Source organism: Sphaerodactylus townsendi, linkage group LG06 (assembly GCF_021028975.2).
Source record: "Sphaerodactylus townsendi isolate TG3544 linkage group LG06, MPM_Stown_v2.3, whole genome shotgun sequence".
Classification (NCBI taxonomy): Eukaryota; Metazoa; Chordata; class Lepidosauria; order Squamata; family Sphaerodactylidae; genus Sphaerodactylus; species Sphaerodactylus townsendi.
Genome location: NC_059430.1, coordinates 34,552,010 through 34,572,548, shown reverse-complemented (window position 1 = coordinate 34,572,548; position 20,539 = coordinate 34,552,010). Strand labels below are relative to the sequence as shown.

General features: G+C 40.1%; 2 protein-coding genes across 12 annotated transcripts in view; one reads left to right on the top strand and one right to left on the bottom strand.

Annotated features, from left to right (window-relative positions):
• Window positions 1–3,054: 3,054 nt before the first annotated feature.
• NUP37 (nucleoporin 37) lies at window positions 3,055–20,105 on the bottom strand. Of its 7 annotated transcripts, none has more exons than XM_048502326.1 (11): window positions 20,018–20,086; window positions 18,767–18,834; window positions 18,396–18,594; window positions 17,091–17,215; window positions 15,772–15,844; window positions 14,593–14,687; window positions 8,495–8,585; window positions 6,600–6,781; window positions 4,244–4,294; window positions 3,637–3,730; window positions 3,055–3,392 (listed from the first exon to the last, which is right to left on the bottom strand). In XM_048502326.1, exons 3-11 carry the CDS (start codon window positions 18,549–18,551, stop codon window positions 3,279–3,281), a joined length of 981 nt encoding a protein of 326 aa, XP_048358283.1. In that variant the 5' UTR covers window positions 18,552–18,594; window positions 18,767–18,834; window positions 20,018–20,086; the 3' UTR covers window positions 3,055–3,278. The 7 variants fall into 7 exon arrangements, with proteins under 7 accessions (XP_048358283.1, XP_048358286.1, XP_048358285.1 ...); XM_048502329.1 differs by having other exon boundaries at window positions 18,396–18,551; window positions 20,018–20,069; XM_048502328.1 differs by having other exon boundaries at window positions 18,396–18,589; window positions 20,018–20,058.
• Window positions 20,106–20,167: 62 nt separating this feature from the next.
• The window catches only part of LOC125435211 (PARP1 binding protein), a 40,952-nt gene continuing 40,580 nt past the window's right edge, over window positions 20,168–20,539 (top strand). For all 5 annotated transcript variants that reach the window (XM_048501350.1, XM_048501352.1, XM_048501351.1 and 2 more), the window contains exon 1: window positions 20,168–20,292. The gene's annotated coding sequence lies outside the window, so the exon portion shown is untranslated. The remainder of the gene's footprint in view (window positions 20,293–20,539) is intronic.

Here is a 20,539-nt window from a genome sequence, read left to right as displayed (position 1 = left end):
TCTGGTTTAGTCTACAGCTGTATCCACTGAGTATATGAGCAATATTCTTGTCCTTTTATCCAAAGAGGAATGAAGCCATGCTCAATGCGAGCTGAGGTCTATTTAGTTATGTATACTCTGCTTTTTTCCCAATGAGAGCCAAAGCAGCCTACAGCATCATTCCCCTCACCACTGTTTTATCTTCACAACAACCCTTTGAGAAAGGATGACTGACCCAAAGTCACCCAGTGTATGGAGGGTAGCGACTCAAATCTGGGTCAGCCAGCGATTCTAGCCCAGCCACTACACCACACTTGTTGCTGTCTACTTAAACAATTCTACAGTCCACTTAAACAATTCTCTTGCACAAGACCTATTAAAAGGAACATGCAGCTCCCATTCATTTCTAAGAGGCTTTTGCAAGAGAGTGCTTACTAGGAAATGATATCAAAGATAACATTATTTTTAACCATTAAGTATACCATGGATATAACTGACGGTCTTTGTTGTGGATGTACAGCTCTGAGCTAACTGGAATTAGACTCCTTTCTTTTCAGGTATGAGAATCATTTGGCACTCCAGCAGTTTCATCGGTGGTGCTCACTATGCCACACCATCCCCTCTCACAGTTTTCAGTTAGAATGTGACAGCTGGAAAGGTGGGGATGACCCCGAAATGATGCACATGTCCTCGGATGTCCCTGTCAGGGAGTGGGGTGGGGGGAAATTGCTATACTAGGGATTAGATATCTCCAGAAGCTTCCCTTGGTGTTCTGATGTTCTACTGGCAACCTTTGATAGTCAGCCATCTTGGTATGGTGGTGGTAGACTAGGAGCTACGAGACCCAGATTCATGAAGCTCACTAAGGCCCTTTCCGCATGGGCCAGGGTCACGGGGTCACACTGGGATGCATGGTCCTGGTGCAGCCCCAAGGGTTGCACACTCCTGTGTGAGCAGCCCTGTGGCTGCTGTGGCTTGCGGACACACCTCCGTGGAGGTGTGTCCTTTTTTTTACACTCACCTTCTTCCCCGTGCAGCCCCGCAGGGACGAAGGAGTGGGCCTCCGCAACCATGACTGATGCCTTGGGGGCCGGTCACCCTCTCCTGCAAAGCTGCGCAGGAGAGAAGGTAAGTTTAAAAAATGCAGCCAAAAGCAGTGCCTTCTGCCCGGGGCTCTTGAACAGGCGCAGTGGCAACCCGGGATGTTTAAAAAGAATCATGTATAGCACAATTCTCTAATATCCTGGGTTCTGCCATTTAACCCAGGGCAGGGCTGATTTAGGGGCAGGAGCAGTGCAAAGTTCCCACCCCAAACGGTTTTAATCCCAGCCCCGACCCTGGTTAAATGGCCCAAGAGTGAACTTGGGTCAATCAGTCCTACTCTCTGTAAATGATCATGCCGGGTTGTTGTGAGGACAAAAGTACTGGTGGGAAAGCCATCTCTGCTACCCTGAGCTCCTTTAAGGAAGGGGAGGATAAAAATGTCTTAGAATGTAAGAAAAGCCATGATGAATCTGACCAAGGTCCATCAAGTCCAAAGGTCTGTTCACACAGTGGCCAACTAGGTGCCTCTAAGAAGCCTAGAAACAAGACAACTACAGCAGCAACCTCCATGTTCCACAGCATCTGCTATAATAGGCATGCTGCTCTGATACTGGATAGAATAGGTAAGCAACATGACTAGTATTTACTTTCGCTAGTAGCAATGGATAGCCCTCTTGTCTATGAACATGCCCTCTCCCCAATTAAAGCCTTCCAAATTGGTAGCCATCACTTAATTGTGGGGCAGGGAGTTCCACAATTTAACTATGCATTGTGTGAAGAAATCCCTCGTTTTGTTTTTTTTGCATCTTTCTCCCTTAGCTTCAGCAGATAACCCGTTCTATTATTTTGACGAAGGGAGAAAAGTTTCTCCCTGCCCACTCTTTCCACACCATACATAACTTTATAGACCTGTGTTCCCTATCACCACCTTCTTTCTAAGCTAAAGTGCACTAAGCATTTTAACTGCTCCTCATAAGGCAATTGCCCTACCCCCCAATCATTTTGGATGCCATTTTCTGTACCATCTCAAGCTCTACAACATCCTTTTTTAGATGTGATGACAAGAACTGTACACAGTGTTCCAAGTGCGATCCCACCATAGATTTGTACAAGGGCAATATGATGGCAGCAGTTTTATTCTCTGTTTCTTGTGTAATTATGGCCAGCATGAAACTTGCCTTTTTCACAGCAGCCGTACACCGGGTTGATATCTTCATTGAACTACCCACTACCACCCTAAGATCACTTCCTTGGTCTGTTGCTGCCAGTGCAGATCCTATCACTGTATATGTAAAGTCCACTAGTGCATGTATTAGAATTGAGGGTTTCTTGCTGTAGCATTTTTATATTGTAAGCTGCTGTTTGAGTTTGTACCGAGTAGAGAAAAGCAGGGTAGAACTACCCAAATAAAGTCCCACTTCTTGTATCCTCTGTAGACACCAGCAACTCAGACTTGTGTTTTTTATATGTGTAAGAATGAGATGGGAATGACGAGGCAAAATTATGAGGTAGACTGCGCCATTGCAGGCTGCAGGAAGGAAAAATTAATTTTCAATGCTCTTGACATGAATAATTCTGTGCAAGTAGAAAACGAATAGACTCAGCTAAAATGTTATTGTTTTCACTTGTAGGAGTTTTTAACGTGAGGAAGTATTTCTACTGCACGTGTAGACCCAACCTTGGTCTGTCTTGTTTTTCTCTCTGACACACAAGACTGGCAGGAAGCTTTTGACCGTGGCAGATGGATGTGCATTTAAGCATCCTGCCAAAGCAGCTGATCAAAAAGTTCAGCCAATTCTACCTTGGTTCACGTCACAGCCCGGTATCCAACATTCATAAAAGTGCACTGAGGCAAATTAGCCAGATGTTTCTTGGCCGTATATGTATCAATACTCAGAACAAGGCTTGCACAGAAGCTTATTGGCAGATTGCATCCACGCCATCTAATCTAGCAAGTTTATTTCATCTAATCTTAACCTTGTTCAGTAGTTTGGCTGCCTTGGAAGCTCAAGAAGAAACGATACCTTTTACTCAGGAGAAACAGAAATGCTTTATTACAAAATCGTCTTTCAGAGATAGAATCTGATTTAATGGAACTATTTACATGTGCAATCTTTTTTTAAAAAAAACCCAAACCACCAAATGTGCTTTGAACCTTGTATGGTGACACTACAGCAATAAAAAATAGTGGCTTTTAAAAAGTATGTGCTATTAACTTCTTCCCAGTCTCATGGGCAATAACCATATACAAATGTTTACATTTCTGTCACCCAGAAAAAAATACGGTGATCTCCACCCATGGCACATATTGAGAGCGTCCTATGCCAAGTCAAGCCAGACCCCACGGCTCCTGAACCAATAAGGATGGGCTGAAAAGGGAAGGAGAAAGAATTAACTCTTTCGATTTCTTGAAACATGTAACATATATTTGAAAATAATTTTTAAAGATTTTCAGCATTAATTTTTAGGCTCTTTCAGCGTTCTTCATTCTGTACACTGCCACTGTAGACAATGAAACCAAGATGGCTTCAAATTACAATTATGATTAGTTCTTAGATTAATATATAATGTGGCAGAAATCTGAGAATGATCCTAGACTTGTACAAACTTTACCTGAGGATGGCCTAAGTGGTGGATAAGAAGCTGACTGTTCATTTTGCCAGGAAAGCCGGTAGTAGCAAACAGGTTTTCATTGACCATGGACCACCTGTACACACAAAAGCGCAACTTGTGAAAGTTTCAAAAATTGTTAAAAGACAAAATCTATATAAACACCCACTCACAAACACACATGCACAGAAGCACACAAATCTTTTCCATAAAGAACAATGGGACTTCTGAGTGCTTAGCCTTGGCTAGATTGAGATGGAGGCATTTTAGCGCAAAACATATTGAGTGTATGGCAGCAACTAACACAAAACAGCCAAACATGAATTAAAAAGTATTTTGAATGCTTTTCATAGTTTCCCTTAGCTCCCAATTTCAGGTTTTTTTTCATTACTACTAGGAAACATGTACAATAATAACAATATAAAATAAAGCTTCAAATGAAAAACTGCAAAATACCTTTGTAGTTTAAAATTAAATTGGGCACATTAGTACTATTGTTGCCGTTGAAATGCTATAAGAACCAAGTCATATGGCACCATAAAAGCTTACTAATGTACATGTACTAATCATATGCAAACCGAGTTTAGGACAAAGCTGCACTCAAACATACCTAAATAATTTGGCTCTATCGGCATGAACAGGTCTCTTATCCAGAGGATAGCTGCAGGAAGAAACAGTTTGCTTTAGGAACCATTCAATTAATTAGCGATGACCACACTTCAGCTATAGAAGACAATATAGCTCAAAGGAGAACCGTAGTTAATATAGCTTACGACTATGTGATTTCATTATATGATCAGAGACAGGACAGTCTATTGGGCTAGTATTAAATCCTTGTATTTATAAAACTGCTGGGCTTCTACACAGTTTTGAAATGACTAAACAGACATTACATTCTGGAACAGTATTCATATTTTTGATAGTATATAACCTCTCTAACTGCATCTGTATAATCTGAGGCATAAATATAGACTTTGTGAAATTGCAGCATCCACAAGGCAAAAGATGAACGTTGAAATCAATACTTGCAGCTCTACTTGTGCTTTGGCTTTTTGCCCCCTCCTGTCTCACTCCATTAGTTTTATTAATGCCAATGTAAGAACATGTAGGAAAATATGTTTACTGAAACGTAAAATGGGTTGTCGATCAATATCCTGCACTTACTACAGCAGAGAAAATAAATACAAAAAGAAGAGTCTTTTTATTACCCTGATTTTTCTCTGCCTTTAAGGAGTCTCAAAGCAGCTTACAAGTGCCTTCCCTTCCCCTCCTCACACAGACACCTTGTGAGGCAGGCAGGGCTGAGAATTCTCAGAGAACCATGACTAGGCCAAAGTCACCCAGCAAGCTTTTTGTGGAGGAGTGGGAAATTGAACCTCGTTCATCAGATTAGAGTCCATTGCTCATGTAGAGGAGTAGAGAATCAAACCCAGTTCTCCACATTAGAGTCCACTGCTCTTAACCACATCACGCTGACTAAAATCCAAAGTGGTGAGAGGACGGAACTACACTGGTGTCCACAGAGGCACTGTACACAGCCACCAATCATGGAATGGCATGCCAATTGGCACCTGAATGCCAGTCATATATGGAGGCCAACCAATGTATTCAAGTACACAACTGGTATCACTGTCCATACTCACAGAAGGAAAGAATAAAACAAAGAATCTTGTTTGGTATTGGACTGGGTAGAAGCCCAGGAGAAGCCACGTGACTATTATACTCCTGGGAGCTCAGCAGACAGGGGTTCAAACCCCCTCCTATGATTACATACTCATTTGAAAGGTGAATATATTGTGAAGAAAGTATAACCAATAATATCATCCAAATACCAGGGTCCAGAATGGGAGGGGGGGGAATGGGGGGGGGGAGAGAATAATGCTCCCAGGAGCAGCTTTTTGCAAGGCAAGGGGAACACTAAAGCTACAACAAAAACAAGAATACACAGCTCAAAAAATTCTAAATCCTCTCATCCTCCTAAGAGGAAGAAACAATGCATGTGGGAAACAGGTGGCAACTGAATCCCACCAGGAAAGAAGCTGTGCTGAGAATAAGGCAAAACTGGGGCACATGTTTTGTTTTTCACTCTCATTTTGTTCAGCAGGACTGTTTAAACTTGCACAAACATTTTCCATTGCCAAGACAGATGCTAATTAAGTTCCACTCCTCCACAGCACACAACTAGTACTGCCCATTTCTGCATCCCATTCTGGTACAATGTCAGCTGAGCACTATTCTGCCATGTTTCTGTGTTGTAATGGTGTGGAACTTAGTTGCTATCTTTAGCAAATCAACTTTAGGACTGTACTGTTAGTTACATTGTAAGCAAACTGATAACTGATTTCTACAAACATTATTTTATATAAAATGCTTTTCTCTAATTAGCAATGGCAGTCAAGTAATGTTTTATTTTGTAGTCTGCAATTACGACTGATAGGTGATGGTCAAAACAGCAATAATAATTTCTTTGGAGGACAGTCAGAACACACCACCACCCAGAAATTTATGCATTTCACTTTCTTTTTCTTTGCAGTGGTGTTATTCCCTATACGTTACTGAATTCTGTGGTGGATAAAAAGAGAAGAGAGCCAGTGTGGTGTAGTGGTTAAGGTGTTGGACTAGGATCGGGTAAACCCAGGTTCAAATCTTCTCCTCCATGGAAACTTGCTAGGTGGCCTTGGACCAGTCACCCATTCTCAGCCTTGACAAGTATCTGGATGGGAGACATGCAAGGAATACCAGGGCCTGACGTGGAGGCAGGCAAGGGCGACCCACCTCTAAACGTCTCTGGTCTTGAAAACTCTACGGGGTTGGCATAAGTCAGCTGTGGCTTGATGGCACCAGCCGCCCCCCCTCAAAGGATGACCATGCAGGATAAGATGGAGCATTTAATGTATGTTTAAAATACAACCCCCAGCAAATATAACAGCAAGTTAGTTATAGCAGAATGTATTTGATAACAATACCTAGATCGTGAAATATCCCAGATTAACCAATCATTTCCAGCAACTGCTCCAACTCTAAAGGTGTTTTTTAAACACCAGTGTGCTGACATCAGGGGAGCCTGACCAGTTGTGAGGGACAAAATGGCCTGATGGGTCACAAGATCATAGAAGCGTATCGTTCCATTCTTCTCTGCAACCATCAACTACAACAGAAAGTTAACATATTAATTACAACAGACCTTGGGAAAACGTGAGCTCCAGATCATTCCTACTCTCTTCAGGGCATCAGATGACCAAGAATATGTTATTTACTGCAGTAACAGAAGTGCATGTCGGGCCTTTTGATACAAGTCCAGTCAGAATACTGACATAACAGTGAGTACACAGTACAATTGATTAATTTATAAAATAGAACACAGCTGTTCTAAGACATCCAAAAGTCAGATCAGAAGCTGTTCTCTTGATTATCATCTGAAGTTTAACACAAAGAGACCTTTGGGTATAAGGCAGGCTAAAAGTATATACGTACAAAAAAATAAATACTGTGTTTCCCCGAAAATAAGACAGTGTCTTATATTAATTTTTGCTCCCAAAGATGCGCTATGTCTTATTTTCAGGGGATATCTTATTTTTCTGTGTTCTGTTTGTCAGGCATGCTTCCAAACAAAACTTTGCTACGTCTGACTTTCGGGGGATGCCTTATATTTCGCACTTCAGCAAAACCTCTACTACATCTTATTTTCAGGGGATGTCTTTTATTCGGGGAAACAGGGTACATCCAGTTGGTTAAAACAGGTTAAGGCTCAGGAAATACTGAACATGTCATCTAAAGTAATTCAAAGAGTCCAAAAAGGTGATTAATGCATTTGGTGAGCCCCACTCACTTCCTTCCCTTCCCTCTGTTCAGACTTCACATTTTAAAAGCATTCAGAAACTCCAAAGCACGAGGCACTTAGACTCTAACCTTCTCCCTTTAGCCTAGAACTTGGGCATGGTTAAGTGTCGGACTACTTTCCGCTTCGGATGCACTGAGCATCTGTGAAGTCTAGCACTGAAGTCTGAGAGAAGGCTCTGATCCTTGCCCAAGCAAGAAGCTTGCAAGAGAGATGGGCTTCGTCTTCAAAACTCTGTGTTGTACAAGACCACACCCTCCTGAGTTTTTTGTCTCAAGCTGACACTTCAGCCGCTACAACCATACCAGCTTAGCAACTACTGCAGGTTTCTCCAATTTTGAGTTGAAGTCTTTCCTTTAGGAGATGTCTCAAAGCCTTAGGCGTGTTCCAGAAGTATATTTTAGGATCGATATAGGGTGGCATTAGGCTGTAATGGCTTATTTTACACTGGCAGCTTAATTGATAACAACTTTGATTTTAAATGCATGGTTTCCAAATCTAGGTCTCTGGACATGGAATGAATGAGCATCAGTGGAACATGCTGAGCATTTTTTTTCCAACTGATATGTGAAAGATCTCTTCAAAGGCAGTCCCATGTACAGTATTAAAAGAAACAAAACCAACAGAGGGTGGTCCCTTTTGCCCCAAACACTGATTAAAGCCAATCCACCAAAATATCATTGCCAAGTGTACCAAAGGTCTAACTGTATCAACAGCAAAGGGCTGTCCTTACCCAAGTGTAAAGGGAAGATCATCAAACAAATCTAGAAGAGCTGCTCTAACTATGAATCCCAGGTTAAAACCAGACTGAAATGAGTTAACAGGAGATGTTTAACTCAAAAACACCAGCCGCCGCTTTGCTCTGCTTCAGGTTTCCAAAGAGGAGATGAAATGTTCTTCCAGCAGCAAAACTGAATAATGTCAGGCCACCCTAGTAAAATTCCAACAGGTTGAATTTTCTAACGCATTACTACTCCACTAACTCAATTCATGTTTGGATAAAGGAAAATTATTTGTATTCACCTTAAATGCATCTTCAGGATGCCAACCCACACTCATTCCTGGAGAACGTAGAACAAAACAAGCTCTCACGTTTCCCTCCAAGTCCCAGATCCTAATAAAAAGAAATAATGCAAATGCTGAAAAAGTTTCCACACTTTGTTCACTTTAATCTTATTTCATTAAAGCATGTCAAATGAAAAAAGATCTTGGCTTGGATCCTTTGACAGTGTTCCCTCCCCTCCCCACCAGCTGGTATTCCTTTTTGGCTGCTGCAGAGGCTCTCCTCTGCTTCTACCACTTCTGGGAGTGCAAGATCAATTTTTTTCAAGGGATCTTTATGCACACAGAAGCGCATAAAGAAGTGAGTGCCACAGCAGAGCAGCCTCCAGTAACTAGGAAAGCATGAGGGAAATGATGTCATAGGATTCGAGCCCTTATTTTTAACCCAGGTATTCTGATCTCAAGCACAGTTGGAAGAATACCTATCATTATTCAAATTGGCAGGTGCTAATGGTTTCCATGAGTGAGTGATTAAAAAGTTACAGGAGTTGTGGCTGTACAGAAAAGAATCATATGACATATGTTTTTCCCCCCCGAGTAGGATGCAGAGGCAAAATGACAGACTGACAGAGGAGAAAAACCAACCAACCAAACAACAGGCATATACCATATACTGTGTAAATAAAGGTTATAGATTTTTTTCAGGTATCTGCAAAGGTTGCTCTACTCCCCTTGAGCACTGTAAACTTTTTTAAAGTTTTGGGGGCACTTCAAGAACATTTTGTGGTGCCGACTGGGGATGTATGTTATAAAAGTTTCCCATATTTAGGGAATGCATCTAAGAATGCGACCAACCCTTTCTGGCAATTGCACATTTCAGAGGACAAGAGATAACCTATCTTCACGGGGTTGTTGGGAAGATAAAATTGAGGCAAGGAGAAAGATGCAAGCTGCTTTGGTACCCCCACTGAGCAGAAGCGCAGGACATTAATGAATTAAATAAATAACAGATAAGGCAACTACCAGAAGGTATTTGCACCGTCTTCCGTCACACAATTGAGATCTTCACTTTTTAAACATTTCACATTTTAACAATTAATTACAACAACCGAGTGGCAAAACAATTTAAAATAATGTTTGCTTAGAGATCTTTTCAGTTTCTCCCTCACCAGGGTGATGAAAATTTTATGTTAAGATCTGAACATCCTCTTAAATAGTGATAACTTCACAAGTCTAGACAAAATAGACCTAATGCAGAGTAAGTGCAATTAATTAACAGTGTGAGTCTTTCCCTGCCAATCCTCAACGAATTAAATATTTGTTCCCCTGCAGAGATCACCAGGGCCTCCAAATTCAGAAAGATCAGTGTCCTTATTTTAAAAAATCTTACAAGTTTTGTGAAAACAGAAAATATTCACTTGATTAGATAATTTAGAGACCAAGTTCTTTCTTCTTCTGCCAGAAATTTTGTCTTGTAGATCTTTCCAAGTCAAAGAAACACTTTCTGCATGTTTACTATATGGGGAAGAAGAACGTAGCACAACTCAAAATGGTGAATCACTTTGGCCAAAGAACATCATGTCTTCTTCCCAAAATCAAGGGAACCGAGATTCAGGCAGAGATAGAAAGTTCTCATTGTTTGCTTGATTTATGATTCAGCGTCAGATTTTGTATCTGCTTTATGTTTTGTTGAAATATTAAGATCATACTCAGTAACAAAATGTCCTTTGAGAGCAAAAACATGATCCAATATCTTTCACTGTTTTTTCTCCCCCTCATAATACAGGACCACCTCGAATGCACTTTGTTGCATTTCCATTTTCAGAAATAAATGGAGAAAATGGCACATAAATCAAACATATGCATACTATCACCAAGTGAATACTAGTTAATAGTAGTCTTATGAAGGGCTCCCCCAGTCGAAGTCCATTAATAATCTCAGAGTTATTGTGAGGATTTCTATGTGTATGAGAAGTGCTTTGAACATACAAAAGTTCTATATAAATGCTAAGTAGCAGTTATATTACTGAAATGACCTAAATATGCCTGTAGCTACCTTTCCTGTATAAGTGTTTTCCATGTAATAAACGTGCGACAATTTTGAAGCAGTCTTTAATTTGTAAGAAATTAGTATAGTTTACTAATGATAGTATAGTTTACTGTTAATTGCAGAAAATTCAGGTAAAGTTCAAAGTGTCAGGCAAATTGGACTGCAACGAGCCACCATAAACTGATTGCAGATGTTGACAAATAATATACAAGATAAATTAACTTGAAGTGGAGATCTATTTATGTGGGTACGGGGAGGTGGGAGGAAAAGAAAAGGACCAGACCCACTTTGAAAAACATTACCGGTATTCAGTAATCGTTAGGAATTGAGATCCTTAGGGAAAAAGCCAGATTTTTAAAAAAGAAATCAGAAACATCAGTATAAACCGCTGACCAATGGAAGGATTAAGTCACTATCTTCATATTCAAATTGAAACTGAGAAGAAAAATTTTAACTAGAAGATATTGTCTCGTGGTTGTCCAGAAAATGGTTTTAATGTGAAATTTAGAGCCCTAGTTTTATTATATTGTATGTATTTATTGAATGTGCTCTTCTTGTTATTTTAGATTATATCAGTTGTTGTACACCGCTCAGAGCCCTCTGGGGGTGGGCGGTATAGAAGTCAAATAAATAAATAAATAAATAAAAATAAACATTAATGATGGTGATTGAGCCAGTGTGGTGTAGTGGTTAAGGTGGTGGACTAGGATCTGGGAAACGCAGGTTTGAATCCCCATTCTGCCATGGAAGCTTGTTGGGTGAGCTTGGGCAAGTCACAGAGTTTCAACCTCAACCCTGGCAAGTGTTTGGATGGAAGAGGTCCGAGGAATATCAGGGGGGTGACATGGAGGCAGGCAATGGCAAACCACCTCCAAACATCTCTTGGCTCGAAAACCCTACAGGAATGCTATAAGTCAACTGTGACTTAACAGCAGTTTACACACATACCAATATGTGTACCAATATATACACATACCAATATGTGTACCAATATACCAATATATACACACATACCAATATATATAGTGGTGAGTGTAGTGCTGTCCTGTTTCATTTATGTGTGATTGGTGTTTGGAATATGCTGCCACAGGAGGTGATGATGGCCACTAACCTGGATAGCTTTAAAAGGGGCTTGCACTGATTTATGGAGGAGAAGTCAATCTATGGCTACCAATCTTGATCCTCCTTGATCTGAGATTGCAAATGCCTTAGCAGACCAGGTGCTCGGGAGCAGCAGCTGCAGAAGCCCATTGCTTTCACAACCTGCATGTGAGCTCCTAAGGGCACCTGGTGGGCCACTGCGAGTAGCAGAGTGCTGGACAAGATGGACTCTGGTCTGATCCAGCAGGCTCTTATGTTCTTATGGTAAATCAAGACAATTCCTAATTCATGTTTTCTGTACCATCCTCAGCAGACATTTCATTGCAGGAATTCTAAATGAATCAGAGATGGCAGAATTCCCAAGAATGACCATATACTGGCTTTCACACTGCCAAAGAAGGCATCATCACTATCTGAGAATACTACTAAAATAGGGACTACTGAGATAGTGAAGATGTTTGCTTTGCAAACAACCGCTCAACTAATCGCTTAAAGCAAGTAAGATCTGCTCAGAGCAACTAGGCAGAGAAGTTTGACAAGGGGTGGTGGTGGTCTTTTTAAAAACTTTCAGGGCATTGGTAACTAACATAGGAATGTATGGGGGTGTCAACACTGTGGTCTAATAATCTCAGGACACTTTTCCCCCAGAATATTATACTGTTTTAATTCAAATCTAGCAAGCCACTTAAGCATAATGTGAAGAACCAAAATGCAATCACCTAGGTAAGAAACATTTCATATATCTTTTTAAAAATGAAAATCTGCCACATGTGCTCTTTGAATGTCCTTCTTTCTAAGCTGAACTTAGAATATTTCTCAGTGGAACTGTTTTGAAAGATGTTTATCCTTACAAGTTCAATTTCACTCCAGAATGCGACCTTAAACATTTCCATGACCCACGTTAGATCAAATAAAATGATTTCATTCTTCAAGAATTTACAGTCTAGAGATAGGCCTTTCATGGACATGGTAATTACCAATGATACTCAGAAAATACTTGGAATTTCCCAAGAACAATCTTCAGCAGTATAAATGCAATATGAACGTATAGTACTATGATTAATGCTTCCTTGATTACACTAAACAACCAGGTTGCTTCAGAAAATTACTCTGTGAGAAGCTTAGTTACTGTAACAATAAACAAACTTCAACATTGTCTCTTTCTGCTAAGAGGGGGGATCACATCTGTAAGGACATATCTGAATACAACAAAAAGTGGGCGGAAATTATGGAATTCAAGTTTCAGCAAAATATTCTCATTATGTCATAGCCTTTAATCCTCATCCAAATCCTCCACAGTAAAGTATGATAGTACATAACAGCTAACTTTATGAACACTGGATAATTTCAGGTCTATAAAAAGGAAGGTTTGGTTGCCATTAGAAAAATACCTCCATATATTTTCCAGATGTCAAGCCTTTTCCAGTGACAGAGGTTCAAACTAAGTAACAGTATGAAGTTATTTTTGCTACCAAAAACATACTAAGAAATGGTGCATCTGATACATCTGCCTGCAGCCTCACCAGCAAACATTCCCATGACATTATGGCAAATATAAAGGGCTGAAACGCATGCACCTGCACAGGAGTGGGTAGGTACACATTATTCCAAACACTGATGTGTCATAGGACAGCTTGGGATAAGGCAAGTACAATATTTTTTTAAATTCAAAATTTTTTTAAATTCAAAATTTTTAAAGAGTCAGCTAAGAGATGGAAAAGAGAGACAGAGAGGCAGCAAAAGGCTGCAATGCACTACATTAGTTACAGCCAACAGTTCTTAAATCCCAGAACAACATGTTTTGGCAGGGACTGCAATGAGAAGAACAAAGGGGAACAAAGGTCTGGAATACTCTTGGACTTAACGCTTCCCTTAATTCTTATGATATGTATCCATTCTCCAAGAGCAAACAGGCCAGCTAAGACAAAAGGGAAGCGGCGGGAAACCCCGGTCAAAAAGCAGCAAACCAAGTAACAAAAGGAGGTGCTAAAAAGAAGCAAAAACAATACATTTTTCTAGAATATGAAGATTAGGACACAGAATTGGTATGAAGAATCAAAGCGCTCATGCTTAGCAACTACTGGACAATGATACTAACCAATTACAGCTTGTCGGTCTGTACAAAATCAGACAATAAAGGCAAAATATACCAAGCCCTTTGAAGGCAATTTTGCAGCCTAATTCAATTGCTGAGGGAGGGAAGGCAGCATAGTATAGCCTGATCACACCATTTCTTGAAAGGTAAGCAGGGTCAGTTCTTGGATGGGAGACCACCTGGGAACAGTTTGCAGAAGCAACGGGCAAACCATCTCACTTTCTTTGAAAGCCCCTTGCTGGGGTTTCCATAATCTTGTTGTGACTTAAGGGCACTTACAAACATAATTCATTTGTTATTGACATTCATACAAAGCTAGCTTTATAATAGTTTAGGACTTGATAGTATAAAACATCATTTTCTGATTCAGAAAACAATTCTGGATTGTTATAAGAAGTAATCAGTAAAAAATTAAATGGCTAGAATTAAATTAAATTAAATAGCAACAGAAAAACCCACTATGTTTATACAAAAACCCACACCCTTGATGATATGTTCAAGCTTCTGTAGATATAGTCTACTGGTAAATCCATATTACCTGGAACACACCCAATCTCAGAAGCTAAACAGGATTAGGCCTGGTTTGCAATTGGATGGGAGACTGCCTGGGAATACTGGGTGGTTAGGCTTCTGTAGCTAAATTTAGTGAAGACAGTTAATATTTTTAGGCAAACCTAAAGGCAAACCTAAAGTGCTCATTAGCAAAATGAGTTTAGGCAGATTATTAACATGTAGTTCTATGAAACAGTTTGAACTTTGTGGTAAGAGCCTCCATCTTACAACTTCTATCACATATTGATGCTGTCTCATGGTCTACAGTTTTCACTATTATGACACATACTCAGTTATATTCATAGTTGACAGTATGCATACCTGCAGGTGTGGTCATCACTAACACTTGCAATTTCTTGACCTCCTTTAGGCGCAAATACCAGATCATTTATATAATTTGAGTGGCCATCCATCATCTGTATATTAGAAAGTAGAAAAATACTTTTTTTTAAAAAAAAGGTATCAATGCTGGTAAAAAGCAAGCAATTGTAAATGAAGGGAGGGAACGAGGCAGACCTTGCAGAATGTCACAGGGAAAGATCAGACATGCATCCCACATCATCACGCTCCAGTGAAAGTCAAGTGAACCACTCCAGAATGATCCCATGAAAACACAGCAAGTCTCACTGTGATACAAAAGTACTTTCTAATGAACAGTAGCCACAACTGCGGCATAACTGAACAGGAGTAATCCTAGGAAGCAACTGGCTCTTCTGATTTTTAGGCAGACTCAATAGCCACAAGGGCACACTCACTGCTATATTTGAGTTAAAAATAGATTAGTGCAGGTTCAGAAAATTAATTAAAAGCAGATGTTCCCAGGAGGTGCTCGCATCCAAGGATGATTTTCTGTTGAACCACTGCCAAGCACTCTGCCCTCCCTAAGCAATACACTAACAGAACTGACAATTAAGAACACACCTTTTCAAGCTGGTTTATAACAGCTAGGAGGAACATGGAAACAGATTACAGGTGGTCACGTGTAGAGATGCAACAAGGAATTCTCAGCTGATAAAGAAACTGGTACCATAAGAATGCAACATAACCACGGACAACTCAAATGCTGTATTTAACCTGGCTGCTCTTTGTTAGGGTGAATATAGTGGGCATAAAATAATGCCGCATTTAGTTTCAACTGACCACCTACCACTTCCAAATGAAGGGATGCCAGAGAACTAGCACACAGGTCCAGGGCAAACTCATATAATTTGTCTCAGCTTCATTTTTCATATCTATTTTGGGCTGAACAATTTTACTGGACCTCATCAATTTTGTATGTTATTAAAATTTCGCATTAAGGAACACAGAACAGTGACATTTTGGAAGAACACATATTCCATTCAGAAGTGTTAATGCTTTTAAGGACTATGAGACATACACACCTCCTAAAATGTTCAAAATATCTTCTTTAAGAAGGGAATACAGGCTTGCTATTAGAGCAATGGGGAAATATCTAAAGTTGTCAAAACTATTTATATTACTCCCGCCTTCCCTTCTTACCTTATATTCATTCTTAGCTTGGAGATCTGATGTGAATAATCTCAATTTCCTATCAGCAGCTGCAGTACAAAATCTAAAGTAAACCAACACACATATTTAATTGTTTCAAGAAATTAACAATGGTTGGTAGTTTTAAAGACGGATGTTGAATATGGATTTAATTTTAAAGAAAATTCACATTACAAAAACATAGTTAGCAAATGTCCCTGAGCTTATGTTATCTGATCACTAGGAAGGAGTGTCTCCCTTTGAGAAAATAATGCTTCCAATTAGATGATTGGATGCATTATTGAAAAAACCTTACATGCTTTAATGTGCAGTGTTAATTGGTAGCATTACGTGAGTTATAGATAATAGATAAATATTTAAAAAAACAAAAACCAACAACAAAAACCAACATGGGATCATGAGCCAATGTTCAAAACACTTCACAGACACTTACGGCACACCTAGAACTTTTAAAAAAAATGCCTATAAACATCTACCATATTCTTGCTCTATCTAGATCGCTAGTCAAGGCATTAAAATATAATGTTCACAACAGAAGATCTTCTAGTAAAACTTTCTGCTCCAAATTAAAAAACTACAAATATTTAAGGCAAAACTCCTGTAACATCTCTTACCATAGGCTTGCAACTTAGTGGTGGTCCAGCAGCCAGGGACCAAATTGCAATTGCTTGCTGACAACTCAGACTCACAGACACAGAAGAACAGAGAACAGTCACGCAGAATACGTGAGCAGCCCTCTCTGCCTGCAAGAGACTGAGTGCTGTGCATATTGCAGGCTTGGCTCCTGCATTTCTGGGATAGTTGTGACTGCAGTGAAATGCGCAAGGACCAATGATTGCCATTCCTCGGGCTCTGGCAGCCTTAGCAAACTATTGCATGTGATGAATTAAGCTACTTATAAAAATAAAGCCAAATTAGCAAAGATCGCTCAGCAGAATTCTATTTTCCTTAAACTGCTCTTCATGCTACTGTCAAACACCGCAGATTTGAGAGAATAGAAAGGCAATCCCAAGCTTCCTTACTTGTGCTTATATAACACTGGCACCACACCATGTCATTCCCTGTTCTGTGTTCATTTCACAAGAAAGAGCTTGTGATATAAAGGGTTTCTTTGTTAACCCATGACAAACTTTCATGGGAATGCCTTGTTTGCAGCAGAAAGGTGGCGTGTAATTGCCAATGTATACAAAAACAAATGACTCTTCAACAGAAAAGAACTATTGGAAATCCTAGTTTTCAAGCTTACATTCTACGTCAGTACAGTGAAAATGATGAACCACAGTGCTTTATATGTGTACTGGAAATATTACCGTAGCAAGGGAGGTAAAGCATCAAGTCTAGTTTCTGGACTCCAGGCTATAGCATCAACTCTGATCCCATGATGAAACGTCCTTAGTTTATTATATTGTATTCCATCCACTTCTGCATCCTCTTCCTTCAAATACATACAACATTTGTTAAGTATTTCATTGCTACCCTTTTACCTCAGAAATATTTTATGGTATGGTAAACATAACAAGAAATACAAACTTTGACTCAATTTTGTTGGGCCTTGTTATGTGATAATGGTGACTCTGTGGCCTCTCCTTCACTAATAAAAACTAAAAGCTGCCATTAAAAAGCAAGCAATTAGTATGTTATTAATGCAGTTTAATGAGTATTTTCTCCTAAATCTGTCAAGAGATTAAAGGGTACCATCCCACCAACAGAATTTCACAACCCAAGCAAAGATTCAAACCAAAGACACCCCCAGTCCTAGCCACTACTCTACGTTGGCTCTCATGTGTAAGGAACAGAGACAAGTGGGGGGGGGGACTTTAAGATTAACAAAAATTCTTTTGACTAACAGTAACTAAAATGATTACATAAAAGTATGCAGATAGTAGTATGGAGCTGCAGTAATTTTTCATCTTTTCCTGATGTATTTGTGTGAGGAATCTTAAGAAAGCAATACTGGACCTGGGTTGTTGTAGGGTTTCCGGGTTTTATGGCTTTGTTCCAGTAGCATTTTTTCCTGATGTTTCACCTGCATCTGTGGCTGGCATCTTCAGAGGATCCTCTGAAGGTGGTAGCCACAGATGCAGGCAAAACGTCAGGAGAAAATGCTACTGGAACACGGCCATAAAACCCAGCAACCCTACAACAACCCAGTGATTCCGGCCGTGAAAACCTTCAACAATACAATACTGGACCTATTTGCTTCTTCACTCCACTTTCTTATATTTCTGCCATCAACATTTCACAACATGAATAGGGCATTTTCATTTCCTCAGGAATGATAAAGCAAAGGAAGACTTATCAGGGAACAGAAAATGTTGTCAGCAGGATGTTCTATTAAAGGTCTTCCTTTGAACAAGGAAGAGCTACTTTACACAATTATATTTAGCATGCTCTGAAGATTGTGGTTTTCTAACATTATGCGTGGTCCCTGGTTGCTACGGGCAGGATTTTGACCAATAAGTCTTACAATATAAATAAGTATGGTTCTGATTATTGTAAACACTAGTCCAGTGGATTCTGGTTATCATGTTTGACCTAAAAGCTTAATTTACATTTTCAGACCTAGTCCCACGGCCTTTACTGGTTTCTTTGTAACAGTGTCACAGCAAACTTACCTGGAAGCTACAGCGTCCAATAACCACATAATTATTGCCTCCGTAAGCTATTAACGATTCGGCAATCCCACTGTCAAATGGGTTGAATTCCACCACATGAACAAAATCCTCACACTCCACCGTATAGGAAGGACTTCGGGAAGACTCCTGCTTCATCTTCAATAGAAGGACTCAGGTTAACATAACAGTAGGTTCTTCAGTTGAACAAGGAACAAAAATAAACGCATAAGTAGTTAGACAACTAGGAGGCCAACCTACTCCACATACTTAAACGTAAGACCCACTGAATTCAATAAGATGGACTCCAAACTAACTGCAGCTTAGACACATTAGAATTGCTGAGATTAAACAATGAAATCAGTGAAACTTACTTATGAGTAAATGCAACTAGGATTGCAGGGAAACGACACCACCATGGGAAAATCTTCTTTCTCGATAGCTACATATCGAGATACAATCTGAAGTTGTGTTCCAAAAAGTTGCATGCAAATTACACCATTTCATAAGAATATCAGACATGTTATTTTGCTTTGAATGCAAGGCAGGAATCCATAACAAATAACCAAATTAAACAAGCAATTTTAATAAAATCTACAGAATAAAAAAAATGCAAAGGTCAATGGACCAGAAGCCTTAGAACTGGGATAGAAAGCAACGAAAAACCAAATCGGTTTCCAGAATTAACCTGTTTCCAGCCTTGCAGCTAATTAAAACATCTCTCTCTTCTCCATTACCTGACTCATCCCAGACTTTATATAGCCCAGCGATAAATAAAGACGTTTTCATGCAAACTACTGAGTGTAAGCATCACACGAAGTGACACCTTTCTGTTCTTTGCAAGAACTTCCCAGAAATACCAGGGACAGAAAACCCTAAGCAGATCCACTAGCAAGTACGTCTCACTGAACTTTGTAGGGCTTATTCCCAGTGAAGCATTCTTAGAACTGCAGCTACATCTGTTGCTGCAGAGAACAAACTCCTATTTTTGTACAAGGCTAATTTTTTCCACATCTTGACCTTGATAGCCCCAAGATAGTCTGATCTCATCAGATCTCAGAAGGTAAACAACGTTGGCCCTGGTTAGCATTTAGATAAGAGACCACCCAGAGTCACGACACAGTGGCAGGCAATAGCAAACCTTCTCTGAAGATCTCTTGCTTTGAAAACCCCAGGGGAGCGCCATAAATCTATCAATAAGCTAAATAATAATAATAATAATCCACATTTAGTTGCCACTTCCAAATTTCCTGGCTAAACTTATTTATTTATAAATCCACTTCAGTCCCAAACAACTGAGACGCAACATGACCAACAGATTAAAAAAATAACAGAAACCCATAAAACATTCGCAACGTGAAACTATTCAAGCTGCCGAATAAAAACCTTTTAAAAGACAAAAACTCCGCACCCTTAAAAAGAAAAAGAAAAACAAGCAGGGCAGCGGCAGGACTCATGAAAACCATTTTTTCAAAAATCTACTCTTCCTCCACCTACAATCTTGGAAATTGCACTCCGCGCACGTGGCCTATTACTCTTAGCAACAACAACCTGACAGGGAGGCACACGTTTCCGCATACTCCTCCCTACGCACCCATCCAAAACAAATCCAGGGGCTTGGATACCTGTAGACTCCCACTCCTCATCCCCAATTTCCCCGCAGCCTCCCGGCAAGCTCCCGCGAAGAATTTGTCAGGACTCAGAGCTTCCGGGTAGCTCCCGCTACGTTAGAAAACACTTCCGGGTCGGCAAGCAGGCCGTCTTTTGATTGGCCAGCAGCGAAAAATTTAAAATTAAACCTCCGCGAACTGCGGCTCGGTGGGGATGAGCCGGCTGTCGCTCGTTTAGCGGTTCTTCGGAGGTCTTTCTTTGAAACGTTTCGGTTATTCTCTTTAAAGGGGTGAGTGAGACGTCGATGCTCCTGTGTTTGCAATGGTGTTGGGGGAAGGAATGGAGAAGGTGGATGGAGGGATCGTGCTGGAATAGTGGGGGGCCAGCAAGTAAAACAGCCTGATCCATACTAGGGGAAGCTTTTCCTGGTGTGGATGGTGAGCATCTATTTCTTCCTCTTTTGCACATTATGGCAGTGTGTTAGGTCTCGAACCTTGAATCAATAAACTGATTCTGGAGGGCTGATCAGCAGCGTT